The following is a 17,894-nucleotide window of genomic DNA, read 5'->3' as shown; positions in this document are numbered from 1 at the left end:
GTTAACTTAAAATACCCATAAGGCCAGATGCCAGATTGTATTAAACAATAATAATGTATATTATTATAATAGAAGTGTAATTGTACTAATAGCTTATACAGCACAATATAAACAATTGGGACATAAGATGTCTTGAAGATATGTTTTAAACATTTTTTACAAATATGATTAAAAAACATCTTAAAGACGTCTTTAAGATATTTTATATATCAATTTTTGATATTGTGCTGTCTGGGAAATTTCGATATTTTCGTTCGAATTTTGTGTTTAAGTAAAAATATTACCCATGTAAATAGATGTAAAAATATATGCATTATATACATATACAATCTGTACACATAAAAAATTAATAAAAAATTATAAAAATTGGATATATTTTTGCTGAAGAACAATTCATTTCTTCGGCGTTAAATGTACAAGTACTTCTTCATTTGGTCGTAAAACGATAGAAACGGCATACTTAATCTCGTCGAGCGTTTTCACGCTTTTTACTCTATATTTTCTAAGAATAGCAGTTAATATAATTTTCTGTTCTTGTAAAGCGAATCTCTGGCCTATACAGTTTCTAGGTCCAGCGCTGAACGGAACGTAGGCGTACGCACTCCTATCTCTCGAGTTTTCAGGAAGAAAGCGGTCCGGATCGAATTTCGATGGATCTGGCCAAACTTCTGGGTTTCGATGTGCAAGAAAAATTCCCATTACAATCGTGTAACCTTTTGGAAGCGTACAAACATCTAAAATAAAAAATACTTAATTATATTATATTAGCCTAAAAGTATTAACTCTTTACATTGAATTATGTTTTTTATGTAAAATTAAACTTTAATGTGAAGTTGTAATGTTATCAATGTTTAGTTACTCAAGTTTAATTATTTATTTGTTAAATTACATATTTTTAAAGAAATTGTATTTGTTTAGTTTTTGATAAATATCTGGCTTATGTAAATAATAAATAAATAAAACATTATTTTATAAGTACTAAATCTAAAAAGCATTTTTTAAACATTTTCTACATTATTATTTACAGCTTTACAAATAAATTTGCATTTTTATAAATCAAATTTGTTAAGACTTTTTTTTTAATTGGCAAATAAAATTATGTTCTTTACCCAATTTTACATCTTCTACTAGTTCTCTTGAGATTACAGGTGCACTCGGGAATAATCGGAGTGTTTCCTTTATGACTCTGTCGAGATATTTTAATTTCGCCAAATCCGTTGCGGTAGCTGGTGCATCTGAATCTCCAAAAACCTCTTCGAGTTCTTCGTGAACTTTTTCCTGTTGCTCTGGATTATTACCCAAGAGAAAAAGTGCCCAAGTCATTGCCATTGAAGTTGTGTCGTGTCCCTATTTTAATTTACATATTATTTATATAGATACTTTATTGCGTCAAGTGTTAACAAGAGAAGATTTTATATTGAGAAAATTGGAATTTTTATTTTCAATTTAGTATATCTCACCGCAAACATAAATGTGTCGACTTGCGATCTTAACTCATCATCGGTCATGGGTGTGTCTGATTTCTCATTCTGATCTAATAATAGATCTAAGAACGCTTTTCTATTTTTCTTACCTAATAATGATTTTTATTAAATAAGGAAAAGGAAAAAATATGTAAAATGTATGTTATATAATTATAATTTCTAGTTGTACCTATGTTAACATCATTATCCTCATCCTTTTTAAGTTCCGTATGGTCGTTTTGTGATTTTCGTTCAGCTTTCTTTTTACTTATTATCTAAAATTTATTGTAAACATCTTTTATTGTAAACATCTAATTTGTCTAAGTAAAATAATGTAAAAAAATTAGTGAAACTTTTAAATCTCTTTCTTTCTTTTACCTCTGTCGTAAATTTATGCAATATGTCAATTGCTGATTTAAACTTCTTCCCTGCGGGCAATAAATAAAACAACGAGTCAATCCAATACCATGGTGTAAAGAATCGTTCCACTGTTAAATCGGACATTCTAAAAGTATCAAAATACAATTATTGTTTAACTTATTAAATTATACAAAGTAGAATTTGATAAATCTGTGACTTTGGTAAGAAATAGTGTTAAAATCTCAAGTTTCATATTATTTTTTTACAGTTGCCATTCTTTATAGAAATGCACACAATGACTTCAAGTAGATTTGTCAAATATTAAATTTCAACAGCGTTCGAAAACGGATAAGTTTGTGTTTTTGTGCTACAATGGAAGAAAGTAAATTCCAATTATATTTGCTACGAAGTACTTTCCAACATCTATCTTATTTTTTCAATGACTATTCGCAACTTTTTTTCTCTAAACATAAAAATATGGTTTGTTCGAAAAAATTAGCATTAAATGAGGAAATCATTATTGAAACAAATGTTTATTTTGCAGAGTTAAAAAAGTTGTGCTTTTCGGAAAGTTTAAAGAAGCTGAAATATTGTTAGGCAAAATGTGTTGAGTTGTAAAGAGATTATGTTGAAAAATAAGTCAAAGTTTTGGTAAAAGAAAACTTTCATTTTAAAGTTACTGATTTATCAAATACTGCTTATATAATATATATAAAACATATCAATAATTAAAGTTTAAAATTAATTCTTAATATTATTAATGTAAAATATTAATTGTTTTATTAACAATACAAATTTTTGGAAACTGACTCCTGTAAAGCTGATGTATATTTAGTTTCGGTTTCTTGAACACGTATATCCACACCCATAGCCGTTTCTGCAAAATAATAATTGAAATTATTCATAATCTATTTAACATGTTGCTTATAAGGCCTTAGTATTTAATATTTATTATTTATATATACAATAATATTAAAAATAGATAAATTTTTTTAATAAACTGGAAAAACTTGCTCAGTAAAAATTTGCTCCTTAGAACATAAATTTGCGCCTAAACACAATAGCCTATCTTATTTCTTTTGTTTTAATAACATAACAAGAATTTTTGTTATTATAAAAAAATAATTTTAGCAACATTAATATTAATAAAATAATATTAATAAATTTAAATAAATATATATATGTTTCCCTTACTTTCCATAAAATAGTTTAAGAAATTAATTGCAGCATATAAAATATATTATAATTGATAAATTTTTTTGCAAAAATAATTGTAAGTTAATATGTATATTATATTTTATAAATTATAAAAAATATTACATACCGCAGATAATATCAAGAGCAACTCTCATTAAAAAAGGGAAGATATTAATGGCTTTTCCTGGATATTTTTCTGTTTCTTTCTTGATACACTTTAAAAGGATTTCTGCCTTTTCAGACTGAATTATAGCAAATTGTTCTAATATAGTAAAATGGAATGTTGGCCCGATAAGTTTTCTGTCGTGGAACCATTTTTGACCTAAAGTAGCAAAAATGTATTACTATAATGTACTATTTTCATATTGTAAAAATATCATGAAAAGTATTATACAGTTAGTTTATAAAACACATGGTTTTTTTATCGCTCTAATTTTTGCAGTTATAGAGATGTTGCACATTAATAATATATTTTATAATAATAAGTAAATAAGTAAATAACCCAGTGTTTAAAAAAAACACAATTTTCTAACATTCAAACATGAATAATTAGTATAAATATATAAGCACATAAATAATCAGATAAATTGTACAGATTAAAATGTATAGTTTTTTTGTTACGTTAAAATACAAATACAATACAAGTTCTATATTAGATAAGAAATGAGTAAAATGGTTTCTACAACTAAATATTTATGAGTGACTACACTTATTAAAGCATAATATAGTAAGTTGCAATGTATTATTTAAAAAATTCTAAATGCATAAGAAGTGTGTATGATAATAATAATTATATGATTTCATTATGCATTTACCTGTAGATAGAATAAGCCCATTGCCCAACCAAGGTTTTATCAGATTATAATCACTCCCTTTTGTAATATTTACTGTGCTGGGTAAAATTTTCTATAAATTTAAAAATAATTAGCAATATTTAAAGAAAAATAGGTAATTATTTAATATATATAGGGTATTATATATATTATATAATTGTACAAAATTATATTTTATATATTTATATAACATATATATATTTTTTACTATTATATAAAAGTATTACTTATATACATTGCATATATAACATACATAATTTTTAAAAAATATACAATAGTCTCCCGCAACGCCCAATTCAACTTAATAAAGATAAACAATTGTATATACAAAAAATTTATTTGACATGCATATATATATATATATATATGTGTATATATATATATATATATATATATGTATGTATGTATATATACACGCACACACACAAATATATTTTTTGGTCTTTTTTTTACATTTGTATAATCTTTATGAAATACTTATAAGTTAATGTATATGAGTAAAACCTTTTACTTCAATGTAAAACTTTATGTTTAAAATCACATAAAGAAATAAAGAAAAGAAATGTAAAAATAAAAGTTTTAGAGCGTTAATGGAATTATTAAAATTATTTAACATAAATAATTACTTTTATTTCAATTAATATAAGGTTTTTTTGATAGGAAATTGATATTAATGTTTACCTCTAAATATTCTGGCTTAAATAAATAAATGAGAGGCACGGGTCCAAGCCATTGTATGAATATTCCTTCTTTACATGTCTTCTCCATAAAGGACAAGAACCATTTGCTGCGTTCTAGCAATTACATTTATTAATTATTAATTTAAATATCAAACTTTTTACTTTTAGCCGTACATATATATAAATATACATCTGTACAAAAGAATAATGATAAAATTTTATGTATAAAATTACCATGTCCCGGTAGTTTTATCAAGTTTAGTGTTGAACCAATAAGAGGATATCCTTCGGTTTGAGGAATGTTTTTAAATTTCTGTTTAGTAACATACTGTTCATACAATAACGACAGAACTGCGAAAATCACAATAATGCAAACAGTGCACAGTACCAAAGAAATGAAATCCATTCTTGTAATCTGTGAATTAAGTTATCAAATAAATATACAAACGTTATTAGATTTAAAAATAAAATGAGACTATATTAATGTCGTACCAATATATTGACAATGTTTTTGGCGCTATCATATTTTTAATACTGATTTAAAATATATTGAAAATATTTTTGATAAAATCGATGACCCGTATATCAGAAAACATATTTGATGTTAAAAAGTTTATTAACAGAGTTGAGAAATTATCGAAAAATGATCAATAAAATATTAATTGTCTTAATATAATGTTTATTGATAAATTTATAAAAGTTGATTGATTAATAGAAACAAAATAATAGCAATAAATTTATTTTAAATGTATGTAATATTATTGATAAGGAAGACTAAATAAATCGAAACGTACGGTTGTTTTATTAATTTTGCACAATAATAATAAATTTTAGTAAAATTTTTGCACCTTAATTTGCTCAGTTTTTGGCCTTTATTCCTTTATTGTAAATAGCAACAAATGTTTTAATAAATAATGTTTATGTAATCTTCTTTTACTGTATGTCTCAAATAGCACACACACACACACACACACACACACACACACACACACACACACACACACACACGCGCGCGCGTGTGTATATTTCAAGTTTGTTAATTTTCTACTATTTATTATATATACTTTAATCTTTGTTTATAAAAATTATTATAAAAATGGAACCACAGATGTGTCTGTACATGGACAATGAAATCATACTCAAGTTGTCTCAAATAAACTATTAGAATTTTTGGACATAGCAGCATATCTAATAAAATTCTTTTCTGTATTCTGATACGATTATAAATCGTTTGAAGATTATACCAATTAAAATTACTTTTTATTCAATTTGGCAATTAATAATGCTTAAGTACAAGCGTTTGGTACTTACGTATGTCACATTACAACAGTCAATATTTCTAATGCACTTTCATATCTGCACTTTTTATTCTTTTCTTATCCAAAATTTCATTAAGAATAAAATTGTAAGATTTACGATACTATTAATTTCTTTTTTCACCTTGTACATGCAATCACGCAATGAATACTCATACGATTGTTGGAACAGAACATTTATAATGGCTTGTATTTATAGTCATGACTATCTCATCTCAGGAGCGTATCAAATAAGATATTCAGAATGGAGTTTTATATTTTGAGGCGCAGAAGATTCAATAATTACATTTTATTTAGAAATCAATAAAAAAAATAATAATAAAATTATATTAAAATATATATGTGAAATTTTTTCTGAAAACTTGACTATTGAATCACAAAAAGAGAATTCAAACTTTATTTCAAGACAATTTTTATTAAGCTTCTTATTTGAATTACAAATATAAAATTATAAATGTAAAACTCTTCAACTCTCAAAACTTATTTATTAAATTGTTTTATATCTCGAGACTAATTTTAGCTAATTACCTTAGTAAAAATATTATATATACAAACCTTATTTTTAATTTCATTTGAGTTTTGTGTCTTATTTGTGAAATGCTGCTATGTAAATGATATTTTTATAATTATAATGATCAAATAGAATAGGGAATTATTTAAAAATGCGATAATGTGCATGCTTAAAATATTAGTTGCGTTTGCCTTGATATTCACAGTACTTGTATATATCAGTTATCTTTGTTTAAATAATAAGAATAAATTGATGCTTACGGTGCTGTAAGTGTCAAAGCGAACGCAGCTACAACATGTTACGAGTAAATATACGCATTATCGTATTCTACGTATCTTAAGACAAATAATATAGACTTTTTCATATCTTAGATAATATATATATACATACATACATACATATATATATATGCAATTCGTATTTTTATCGGAGCATAGTACGTTTATCGTATATAATACACTTACATAGCTTCACTTCCGTGATTTTTTTTTAAATCACATTTATCATTTTTATGATTAAACTGAAACTTCTTAACATAGTATCTCGAAAAAGCGTAAAAAACTGTTTACGTTCGATGCATATGAGTAGTATGAGTGGGAATACCAATGCAACCGCGTTTTCAATCTGAGAGTAAAGTGGGGATCTTGTTATAAGGCATATGTCCTTCAGAGCTCCATGTTCTATCTCAGTGTAATTGTTTCCTATTAAACTGATTTCGGCAGTATTATGTAAACAATTTCATTCGTCTTTTCTTGTTCTATTTCTGTTTAAGACACAATTTTTGTATATTACGGACAGTAATTAATTTCCCAATAATGTATGGATCATTTTATTTGACAGTAAATTAGTTTAAAATTCTTTCCGATCAACATGTCATGTTTTTATTAAAATAAACGTAAAAATAATAAATATATGTCTCAGTGTTATGGCAGCACATTGTATACATAACATTTATTTAATAAATTACATTGTAGCAAACCGCGATTATCATACTACAAATAAGGAAATATTTTAAACGATCTTAGGAAGATAGTAAGTACTAAGATTAAGATGTGACGAATAAAAATATTAAAAAAAGATATTTAAAAAATTAGCCCTTATTCCAAAACACAACATAATATCGTTTTATGACATAATAAAGTTTTGTTTTTTTAATTAATCATAATGGGCAGATTATAAAACTATCTATCTGTAATTTATTTAAACAGAGTCAAAAAATTTCATTAATAATAAATTTCTATTTTGTACAAATATTTTTATAATTGGCGCATTTACTTTATATTATTATTTGTGTAGAAAAGACAATAAAACAATAGGATAGTAAGACAATTTACCTAATATAATATTTTTTTTTAAGGGCGCACATACTCACACTTGGCGCCTCTTTTTACCTTTTTTTAAGAAAGGTAATTTTGTTTAATAATAACAACAACAACAAAGGCATGTTAATTACCGATTAACTTGATTATTTTAACAGGCAGAATTGTTAAATTTCTAAATATATAATTTGTTACGTTTTTAGATTAAATTTGTCTTATGTGTTACAAAAGGATAAATTAATATCTATTTATATTAATAATGTAACATTATTGAACAAATCACCGATAAAATTATCTGAAGTTAAAAATTAAACGATCAAAGATCACCTTTAGTGTTTGCATCTGCGATATTAGAAACTCAATATGTATTTTTGGTTCAAAAGAAAACAATAACAAATATGTTAGGCTTTAATTAAAAAATTAAAAAATTAATTGGAAATAAACAAAGAAATATCCTACAGATCTTAAATTACATATTTTCATACTAATAACTAAATTTACACCAATTTCTTGATTATTAACTTAGTGCTTCGAAAATACCGTGCTAATTTTAAATAAAGTGAAATAAAGTTGAAAAATAAAATTGAAAATATTTAATTTTATACCAAAAATATACTTATTACAATATTTTTGTAAATCTCTTAAAAAAATATTAATTTATATAAATAAATTCTTAAAGAATTAATATAAATAAAATAAAAATTAAACGTACTTTTTGAACAAAATTTATTATTATAAATTAAAAAATACAAAAATGTTGCTCTTTTATTTACTTTTACAATTATGACTTAAAATTTAAATGTAATTGAGCACATTAACATTAGCATGAATTATACAAATTATAGCTTTATGTACATTTATATGAGTATATTGTACATATATACATGTACTGTAATCAACTAGCTTGTAACAATAAGAAAATAAACAACAAATAGCAACAAAGAATTAAAATAAATTGTAAAGAACCACGAGTAAGATATTAAATACAAGATAAGAAAAAATGTAAGGAGAAAAAAGAGAGAAGTACTCATTTCTTTTATTTTTAATTCACCATATATTTTTTACTATCTATTTGCTGTTTAATTTTTTGTAAACTGAAACATGACTTCTTCATATATTAAAACCAATTCCTTGTTTACCTCGTAATATAGCATATTCCATGCCGTTTTCGGTACATACATTTTATCCTAGTAAAAAATTTATACATTTTGTTATAAAATTGCAAGAGTTAAAGTTCACATTACTTGTCTCAAAAAACATAAATAATTATTGGAATTTGATAAATACATATTAACATGTATAATTGTTATTCAGATTTTGTGAATTGCTTAATATTATTTTTTAATGTTAGGTATAAGAATATAAAAACAACATACAAAAATATTGTTCTGGCTTTAAGCATTTAGTAATGCTTAAATCATATAGCAAATTGTACAGATCTTTTGTTCAAATTGCATTTATCATTTAAAATTACTTTATTAGCTTAAGATATTTTGTCTGCAAGGCGTGATTCCAAATTATATCAAACAATAATAAAGTATTACATCATCGAAGCGTGATTATCTTAATAGATTTCGACGTTTTTATTAAATTTTTGTGATATATCACAATATATCTAGACATATATGTTAACATGTGTTTGTAAATATATGCAAAAATATGGGTATATAATGTAAACCTAAAATAATTAATGAAAAAAAATTATAAAAGTCGTATGTAAAAAGCATATATTTCTGAATTGTTCATTTCTTTGGTATGAACTGTACGAGTACTTCTTCATCTGGTTGTAAAACGACAGAGACGATATACTTAATTGCATCGAGCGTTTTCATGCTTTTCACTTTATATTTTCTGAGAACGGTACTCAATATAATTTTCTGTTCTTGTAGAGCGAATTTTTGACCTATACAGTTTCTAGGTCCAGCACTGAACGGAACGTAAGCGTACGGATTTCTATCTCTCGAGTTTTCAGGAAGAAAGCGGTCTGGATCGAATTTTAATGGATCCGGCCAAACCTCTGGATTTCGATGTACCAAAAAAATTGATATTACGACCGTGTTATCTTTTGGAATTGTACCAACATCTAAAATAAAAGAAATAAATTAATTACAAATATTTGCTTCGGAACACTTCCTCTCCCTCCCTCTCTCTCTCTCTCTCTCTCTCTCTCTCTCTCTCTCTCTCTCTCTCTCTCACCAATAAATAAGAAGAACAGTTTAAGTTTAAGATACAGTTTAAGTCTTAAACAATATATATACAAAATATGTTTATATGTTTATACTAATTTTTTTTTAATTTTTGTTTCGTATAAAAAAATAACAGTTACAATGAAAAGACAAAAACTATTTAAAAATGTCATTTCTGCATTGCTTTTTTTACAAAATGCTAGGTATAAATAATGATAAAAATATCCATACATAATTATATATATTCTATGAATCAAAAATATATATAATTGTATATATCAAAGTTTTCTTATTTCTTCAAACTTAACTTTTTATTAAAAGAACAATGCAAAAATTATCTTTTTAATTAGGTTTTTTTTAGTATAACCACTATTTATTTTATATCAAACAGAAATTTTATAAAAAAAAGAAACTAGTATAAACATAAACATATTTTACATACAATATATGTTTTTATATAAAATATTTTTTCCGGTAATTGTTAAATAAAGTTATTCTATATACCCAATTTTATATCTTCTATTAGTTTTCTTGAGATTATAGCTCCACTTGGGAATATTCGGAGCGTTTCCTTTATGACTCTTTCGAGATACTTTAATTTCGCCAAATCCTTTGTAGTGGCTGGTGCATCTGAATCTCCGAAAACCTCTTCGAGTTCTTCGTGAACTTTTTCCTGCTGCTGCGGATTATTGCCCAAGAGAAAGAGTGCCCAAATCATCGCATATGAAGTTGTGTCATGTCCCTATTGTCATTTTATATCATTTTTATATTATTTTATATATATTTGTATCAACAATCGGGTTGAATATTAATACAAAAAAATTTCATACTAAAAAGATTAGAAAATATTAATTTTCCGGACATCTTACCGCAAACAAAAACGTGTCGACTTGCGATCTCAACTCTTCATCGGTCAGAGGAGTATCGGTTTTCTCATTCTGATCTAATAGTAGATCTAGAAATGCTTTTCTTTTCTTTTTACCTAATACAACAATTTTTATTAAATAAGGAAAAAAATATATAAAATGTATAATTTATAGTGGTACCTATATTGATATCATCATCCTCAGTTTTAGTGTCCGTATGATCGCTTTGCGATTGTCGTTCAGCCTTTTTTTTACTTATTACCTAAAATTTATTTATTATAAGTATATAAATTTATTAAACAAAATAATGTAAAGAATTTTGTAAAACTCTGGCATTAAAAATTTTTTTCTTTTTTTTACCTCTGTTGTGAATTTGTGCAATGTGTCAACTGTTGATGTATACTTCTTTCCTGCAGGTAATGAAAAGTACAACCAGTCAATCCAATACCATGGTCGAAAGAATCGCTCCATTGCTAAATCAGTAAAACTAAAAATATCAAAGTATTATTAGAGTTTAATTTACTAAATAATTTATATAATAAATACAAATAATATATGTATTATGTATTATGTATAATTATATATTTAACATAATATATCTATAACATATATAATTAGTAATTGAAGTTTATAATTAATTTTTAAAATATTAATATAGAATATTAATTATTTTATTATTAATAATAATACAAAAATTTTAAAGACTGACTTTCGTAATGCCGTTGTATATGGTGTGTCGAGTTCTTGAGCATTTATATCAACGCCCATTGCCGTTTCTACGAAATAATAATTAAAATTGTTTATGATCTTTTTACCATGTCTTATAATGCTAAACTTAAACACAATATTTATTAAATATATATAATAATATTTTTAATAATATATGTTTGTTATAAGAATTTGCTGCTGAAACTCAAAGGTTTATTTCAGATATTTTATTTTTATTGCTTTGATAACATAATGAGAATTTTGCTGTTATAGCGAAATAATTTGCAAATTTAACATATTAAATATTTAATAGTAAAGTTAAATAAATATTTCTTTATATCTTTTTTACTTCTCACAAAATGACTAGTAAAATTAGTTGCAGTATATATAAAATGTATTCTATTAAAAATATGTTTTAAAAAAAATGTTATTATATATTATAAATTTAAAAAAATATGTATATTATTACCACAAATAATATCAAGGGCAACATTGGTTAATAGAGGGCAAATATCAATAGCTTTCCCTGAATTTTCCTTTCTTTTTTTTTCGATACACTTTAATAAGATTTCTGCCTTTTCAAACTGAATCACAGCAAATTGATCCAATATAGTAAAATGAAACGTTGGCCCGATGAGTTTTCTATCGTGGAACCATTGTTGTCCTAAAACATATGAAATATATCATTTATAATTTGATGTATTTATGTTGTAAAAATAGCATATTTTTTAAAAGGTGTAAAGAGATACAAAATTAGTTAAAGAAAACACACAATTTTTAATATTTCTTTAATTTTTGCAGTTGTCGAGATATTATGTTTTTCTTATAATTTAATAATATATATTATAATAATAAGTAAATGAAGCAATGTTAAAAAAATGTAATTTTCTAACTCACAAACATTATAAATATATAATCATAAATATATATTATAAATGTACAATTACTTAAATATTTTGATAAATAATGACTGTATTGCTTATTATTGTATTACGTTAGCATACCTACATATAACTTTATTGAACATAAAATAAGCCGGTTTTTTAATAAATCGTTTTTTTACAGGTTAATATTTCTTGTGTGATTACTTACACTGAGAGAAATGTTTTTGTTAAATTAACAAGACAAAAACTACTGTAGCAAATTATTTGCTGATGTGGAACAGCAAATAACTCTGTTGTGAAAATAAATAATTTTTTACGTTGGTTTGCTTTTATAGCCAAATAATTTTCTATGTTGGTTTGCTGTTATAGCCATTGAACTCTAAGTGAATAAATGTGATTTGTATCTCGGACAATATTTTTCTTAAAATAACAAATAGTTTGCAATGGTAACTTTTCCTCTTAGTTATCTCTCTTACTGTTTTGGCAACAAAAAGTTTTTTCTCAGTGTATTAAAACATAACAAGTAAATTTTGATGTTAGTAAAATTTTTAATAAGGAATATGTATATAATTGATATGATTTTATTAAGTGCTTACCTGTAGATGTTAAAAGTCCGTTGCCTAACCAAGGTTTTATTAAATTATAATCATCTCCTTTTGTAATATTTACGGTGCTAGGTAAAATTTTCTGTAAATGTTTAAAAATAATATAATAATATTTAATAATAATTATTATTATTGAACATCTTTGACACCTTATTATATATAATTTTTACAAATTTTTTTGCAAGTTTAATTTTCTATAAATAAATAAACAATTATATATTTTTCGAAAAAAAAGTGGAAATTTGAAAACTTTGATATCAAATTCATAAATGATAAGATTGTTGCAAAAAATTTATTTTTTAAATGATAGTAAGTTAAACAGGTCCGATATACCTGTGAAAAAGCCAACGATAAATCGTAATCTTATTTTGAAACTGTCGTTGATAATAAGTTAAACATTTTTTCAAAACGTTTTTACTGACGGCAGCTATTTTGAATCTGTTATACTGAATTTTTTACACCTGACTTTGGATTTATAATCAGGGACCAGAAAAACATAGAAATACATGTTTTCACAGAAATCCACTGACTTTTGTAATTGTGTCCTTAAAATGGTTAAATAAAAAATGAAAATAACTTTAAAAACATTAATTTGAATTAAAATATCTTATATCCCACGATATTTTTTGTAATATTACGTTAAATTTTGCGCTTTTTGTAAAGAAAGTAAAAATAAACGTGAAGAAACGAGCTACAAGATCGACACAGTAAAGGTCATCACACATAAAAGTCCGTAAGAACGTAAAACGTAAACATAATATTTTTATAGAAATCGATCAATCCCAATCGAGTATTCGACCTTTGGAAAGTCAGTTTTATGTTTAAAATTACTTTATAAATAAGTATTTAAAATAGGCATTCTTAATTTTATCTTTATGTTTAAAACATTTATCAGCAGAATAGTTAATTTGTGTATACACGTTTCTGAAAAACGACGTTATATATAATAATTTATTGCGAAAAATAATATTAAATATTATACGCCTTGGTAAACGAATTGGTAAGACGATCTCATGGAATGATGGGAGATATTTTAAATTCATACTTTTGGGCATCGTAGTCTAGCTGGTAACTGACTTACAAGACTGACAAAAAATTGTCGCTTCGCAATTTATATGAGCTAAGTAGAATATTAAATTTATAGAAAAATTGTATTTATCTCCAGATTCGCTGCAGATCAATCTTATTGGCAATTTTAACTTTATACTTAAAAAAAATATAAAAGTGAAAGTTTTAAAGTATTATAAATAATTTAAATTGTATATTTAATATAAAAAATACACTCATTGTTATTTAAATTACGTAAGTTAATTACATTAAAAAACTGTTACGAATATTATCTTCATATTTGAAGAATTTGTTTTTTTTATAGAACTATTTTTTTATAGAAAGTATAGTTACATAAATTATGCATTACAAATTTTTAATTCTTTAATTATTTAAGTAGATCATGTTTCTGTTAATATTATTAAAGTGCAATAATTTTTTTCTAGAAATAAGAAAATTTTACAGCGTTACTTTACAAAAGAATATTATAATTATTATAGAAAAAATAAAAAATAATGTTTTTCGTTAGCAAATTAGTTTTAATGTTTACCTCTAAATATTCTGGCTTAAACATCCAAATAAGGGGCATGGTTCCAATCCATTGTATAAATATTCCTTCTTTACGTGTCTTCTCCATAAACGATATTTGCCATTTCGTACGTTCTAGCAATTATACTTATTAATTTTAGTATTATTTTAATTATTATCAAATCTGAATAATAAACTTTTTATTTTAAGCAGTGTGCAAATAGCACTTGTACAAAAGAATAATAATAAAGCGTGTATATAATTCTTTACCATATGGTGACAGTTTTATTAAATCAAGTGTTGAACCAATAATAGGATAGCCTTCAGTTTGGGGAATGTTTTTAAATTTCTGTCGAACACATTGGTCATATATTATCGACAGAATTGCGGAAATCACAATAATGCAAACAGTGCACAGTACCAAAGAAATGAAATCCATTCTTGTAATCTGTGAACTAAATGCCACGTAAATGTAATATAAACGTTATTAAATTTAGTTAAGTAGATCTACATTAATATTAAGAAAAATATATTAACAATGTTTTCGGCGCTATCATATTTTAAATACTGATTTAAAATATATTTCAAATACCCAAATACTTTCCGTTGTAATAAAACGGGCTTGATAATGTATCAAAGTACATATTTGATATTAAAACGTTTATTTACTATTGAACAAATTTGTTAGTAAAAAATTAATAAAATATCTGTTAGTTATCATAATACAATATATACTTTTATTAATTTATATATAAGATAATAATGATAAATGTTTTAATAAATAATATTTTATGTAAAATTATTTTTCTGCGTTTTATTTAAATTTTAATAAAAATTTACTGCTCAAAAAACTTACACGTGCACGCAGGCGCGCGCGCGCAACACACACACACACACACACGCGCGCGCGCGTACACACAAAAGCTTGCCCACGCGCATATTTAAAATATGCTAGTTCTTTTCTTCTCATTTATTACATATGTAGTTTAATTTTTGCATATTATAAGAATTATTATAAAAATTGAGTTACATGATCAATAAAATTAATATACTCAAAAGTAAATGCTAGAACTTTTACACATAATAGAATTTCTTGTCTTCTAGCATAAATTATAAATCGCTAAAAATGCTTTAAGCAAGTTTATTAATCATCATTTTTAAAATTTAATTTTGTAATTAATAAGTAATCAAAACCATTATAAAAGGTTGCTAATAATTATTAATCAAAAAGTCAATTGTTAAAGACCGGACTCTGGCAAAAGTTTATGTGTAATCATTAATTGATTGGTTTTTAATAAACTTCTGCCAGTTGAGTCAGTCTTTAACAATTGACTTTTTTGTTAATTAATTTTTTGGTAATGTTTTAATAATGCTTAAAAAGTATGAGCCTTTAATACTTACGTATGTCACAATATAACAATTAGAACTTCAAGACATTTCAATAACTTATCAACACTTTTAAAACACTATTGCTCTTCTCTTTTATTCAAAATTCAATTATTGAATTGCGGTGGTGTTCACAAAGTCTTCTATATTTTTCTTCGTGCCACTCCGCAACGATGTACTGACGCTACGCTTGGACTGATCCGGAACACATATAATGGCTCGTATTTATAGCCATGACTTAAATCTCAGGAGCGTATCAGATGAAATATTCAGAATGAAAATTTATGTTTTGAGATGTGAAAAATTCAATTCTTATATTTTAATGAGAGATTATTTGAAAATGCCATAATGCGTATGTTTAATATAGTGTAGTTGCGTTCGTTTAGATGCTCACAGTGTTTGTATGGATCAGTTATTTTTGTTTAATATTTGATAAACAAGAATGAAATAATACTTACAGCGCTATCAACGTCAAAGCGAATGCAGTCTATGTATCGCAAACGATACGAAGCATATGATATGAAGCATAGACGTATAATAACTAGACTGCGCATTTGATTCGAAAAGTGTCAAAAATTGAAAAGAGACAATATATTTTATTCTTATCACCATTCTATCTTATCCAACAATACAATAGAATGATGATTGTACAGCAACTTTTTCTTTCTATTTTTTAAAGTTTTGACACAAAAAACATGAACTCATAGTCTAGTTATATTAAGATTCTTCTTTTTATTTCAGACTATATATAAACATGTAATCTTTATTTCCTTCATATTATATATAGTATATGACATTGTATATAACATTGTATATATACTTTTTCATATAACTTCTGCAATTATTTTTATTCTAATAACCATTAGTTTTATACTCTCTTCAATTTACTAGAGTATCCCGGAATAACGCAAAAAACCACTCTATGTACTCTCGAGCACATGAGTGCATAAGGGGAGATAGCGATACAACCGGATTTTCAGGATTTGAGAAAGAAGTGGGGATTACCTTGTTATAAGACATATGTCCTTCGGTGCTTCATGTTCTGCGAAGTTTTAGTTCGATTACGAAGTTTACATTGTTTTATTGAATCAAATGTAGTAGTATTAAATACATGGCTTAGTAAAGTGTCACGATCACACATGTAAATATTATAATATTTAATAAACTGCATTGCAACAGATTGCGATTATCATAACATTAATAAATGTAATCAATATTTTAATCACTGATAGAAAAAAATAAATAATTAATTGTAAGTGGCAAATACAACTGAAAATAGAATGGTAATAAACTAAATACTAAAAAAGTCAATATTTACTCGAAGATAAATTTATTGTCAAAAATTTATCATATCTGCTTTTCTATACTTGTTTGCCATCAAAGCCAGAACTAGATACCTAAGATAAAAGAAAAAGATATGCCCTTTAGTAAAAAAAAATGTATCATGTCTTAAAACATGTAAAATATAATAAAAAATAATAGTAATTAGTAAAGTGTTATTTAATATTATATATTTATATTTTAATATAAATATATAATTACATGTAATCATCGTTAGAAGCAAATAAATTAAGATACAGAATTAAGATGTATAGAAATTTATTTTCATTATGCGCCCCTTTAATTTTTATCATAAAACTAATCTTTTTATTGTTTAACTTATTTTTAGTCACAATTGCAATTTTAAAGCATGGCATCGGGTACATTGTTGCAATCATGCTTTAAACGTACATTTGTTATACCACGACTATAATTTTACAAAAATGTTGTACATTTGTCAATAAAAATCAAATTACTTTATGTGAAAACTTTATTATTTTTAAAAATTGTGTTTAAAATTTTTCTTTGCAAATAATAATTCGTGATTGTAATTCGTATTTAAGAAAAGAGAATTTTTAAATTAATCAAGCTTTAAAAGTTACAATTAATTCTCACATTACCAATGTTATAAATGGTTAATTATCAAAATAAATACATACAAAAAAATTTTTTAATTGGTTAAATT

General features: G+C 24.7%; 2 protein-coding genes across 3 annotated transcripts; both read right to left on the bottom strand.

Moving 5' to 3' along the window:
• Nucleotides 1–293: 293 nt before the first annotated feature.
• LOC105830256 (cytochrome P450 4C1) lies at nucleotides 294–6,952 on the bottom strand. 2 transcript variants are annotated; one of them, XM_012669479.3, is made up of 11 exons: nucleotides 6,825–6,952; nucleotides 4,768–4,948; nucleotides 4,535–4,647; nucleotides 3,836–3,926; nucleotides 3,148–3,342; nucleotides 2,634–2,700; nucleotides 1,842–1,968; nucleotides 1,654–1,738; nucleotides 1,461–1,573; nucleotides 1,110–1,347; nucleotides 294–734 (listed from the first exon to the last, which is right to left on the bottom strand). In XM_012669479.3, the coding sequence occupies exons 2-11, from the start codon at nucleotides 4,937–4,939 to the stop codon at nucleotides 394–396; spliced, it is 1,542 nt and encodes a 513-aa protein (XP_012524933.1). In that variant the 5' UTR covers nucleotides 4,940–4,948; nucleotides 6,825–6,952; the 3' UTR covers nucleotides 294–393. The 2 variants fall into 2 exon arrangements, with proteins under 2 accessions (XP_012524933.1, XP_012524924.1); XM_012669470.3 differs by lacking the exon at nucleotides 6,825–6,952 and adding an exon at nucleotides 5,845–6,041.
• A 1,761-nt stretch (nucleotides 6,953–8,713) lies between these two features.
• Nucleotides 8,714–16,109, bottom strand: LOC105830266 (cytochrome P450 4C1). Its single transcript, XM_012669490.3, has 11 exons — nucleotides 15,905–16,109; nucleotides 14,774–14,958; nucleotides 14,526–14,638; nucleotides 12,920–13,010; nucleotides 11,909–12,103; nucleotides 11,441–11,507; nucleotides 11,092–11,218; nucleotides 10,912–10,993; nucleotides 10,735–10,847; nucleotides 10,370–10,607; nucleotides 8,714–9,762 (listed from the first exon to the last, which is right to left on the bottom strand). Exons 2-11 carry the CDS (start codon nucleotides 14,940–14,942, stop codon nucleotides 9,422–9,424), a joined length of 1,536 nt encoding a protein of 511 aa, XP_012524944.1. The 5' UTR covers nucleotides 14,943–14,958; nucleotides 15,905–16,109; the 3' UTR covers nucleotides 8,714–9,421.
• Between the last annotated feature and the right edge of the window lie 1,785 nt (nucleotides 16,110–17,894).

Source organism: Monomorium pharaonis, chromosome 1, assembly GCF_013373865.1.
Source record: "Monomorium pharaonis isolate MP-MQ-018 chromosome 1, ASM1337386v2, whole genome shotgun sequence".
Lineage (NCBI taxonomy): Eukaryota > Metazoa > Arthropoda > Insecta > Hymenoptera > Formicidae > Monomorium > Monomorium pharaonis.
Note: the sequence above shows the minus strand (reverse complement) of the source record. Positions and strands in the feature narration are given on the sequence as shown.

Bases quoted from the DNA above. Each gene is read 5' to 3' on its own strand.
- LOC105830266 (XM_012669490.3), bottom strand. From the start codon at position 14,942: ATGGATTTCATTTCTTTGGTACTGTGCACTGTTTGCATTATTGTGATT. The intron at 10,848-10,911 runs GTACCACTATAA...TTGTTGTATTAG, and splicing joins GGATGATGATATCAATATAG to GTAAAAAGAAAAGAAAAGCA. The intron at 10,608-10,734 runs GTAAGATGTCCG...AAATGACAATAG, and splicing joins TCGACACGTTTTTGTTTGCG to GGACATGACACAACTTCATA.
- LOC105830256 (XM_012669479.3), bottom strand. From the start codon at position 4,939: ATGGATTTCATTTCTTTGGTACTGTGCACTGTTTGCATTATTGTGATT. The intron at 3,927-4,534 runs GTAAACATTAAT...TTAAATTTATAG, and splicing joins TTAAGCCAGAATATTTAGAG to AAAATTTTACCCAGCACAGT. The intron at 1,348-1,460 runs GTGAGATATACT...AAATTAAAATAG, and splicing joins TCGACACATTTATGTTTGCG to GGACACGACACAACTTCAAT.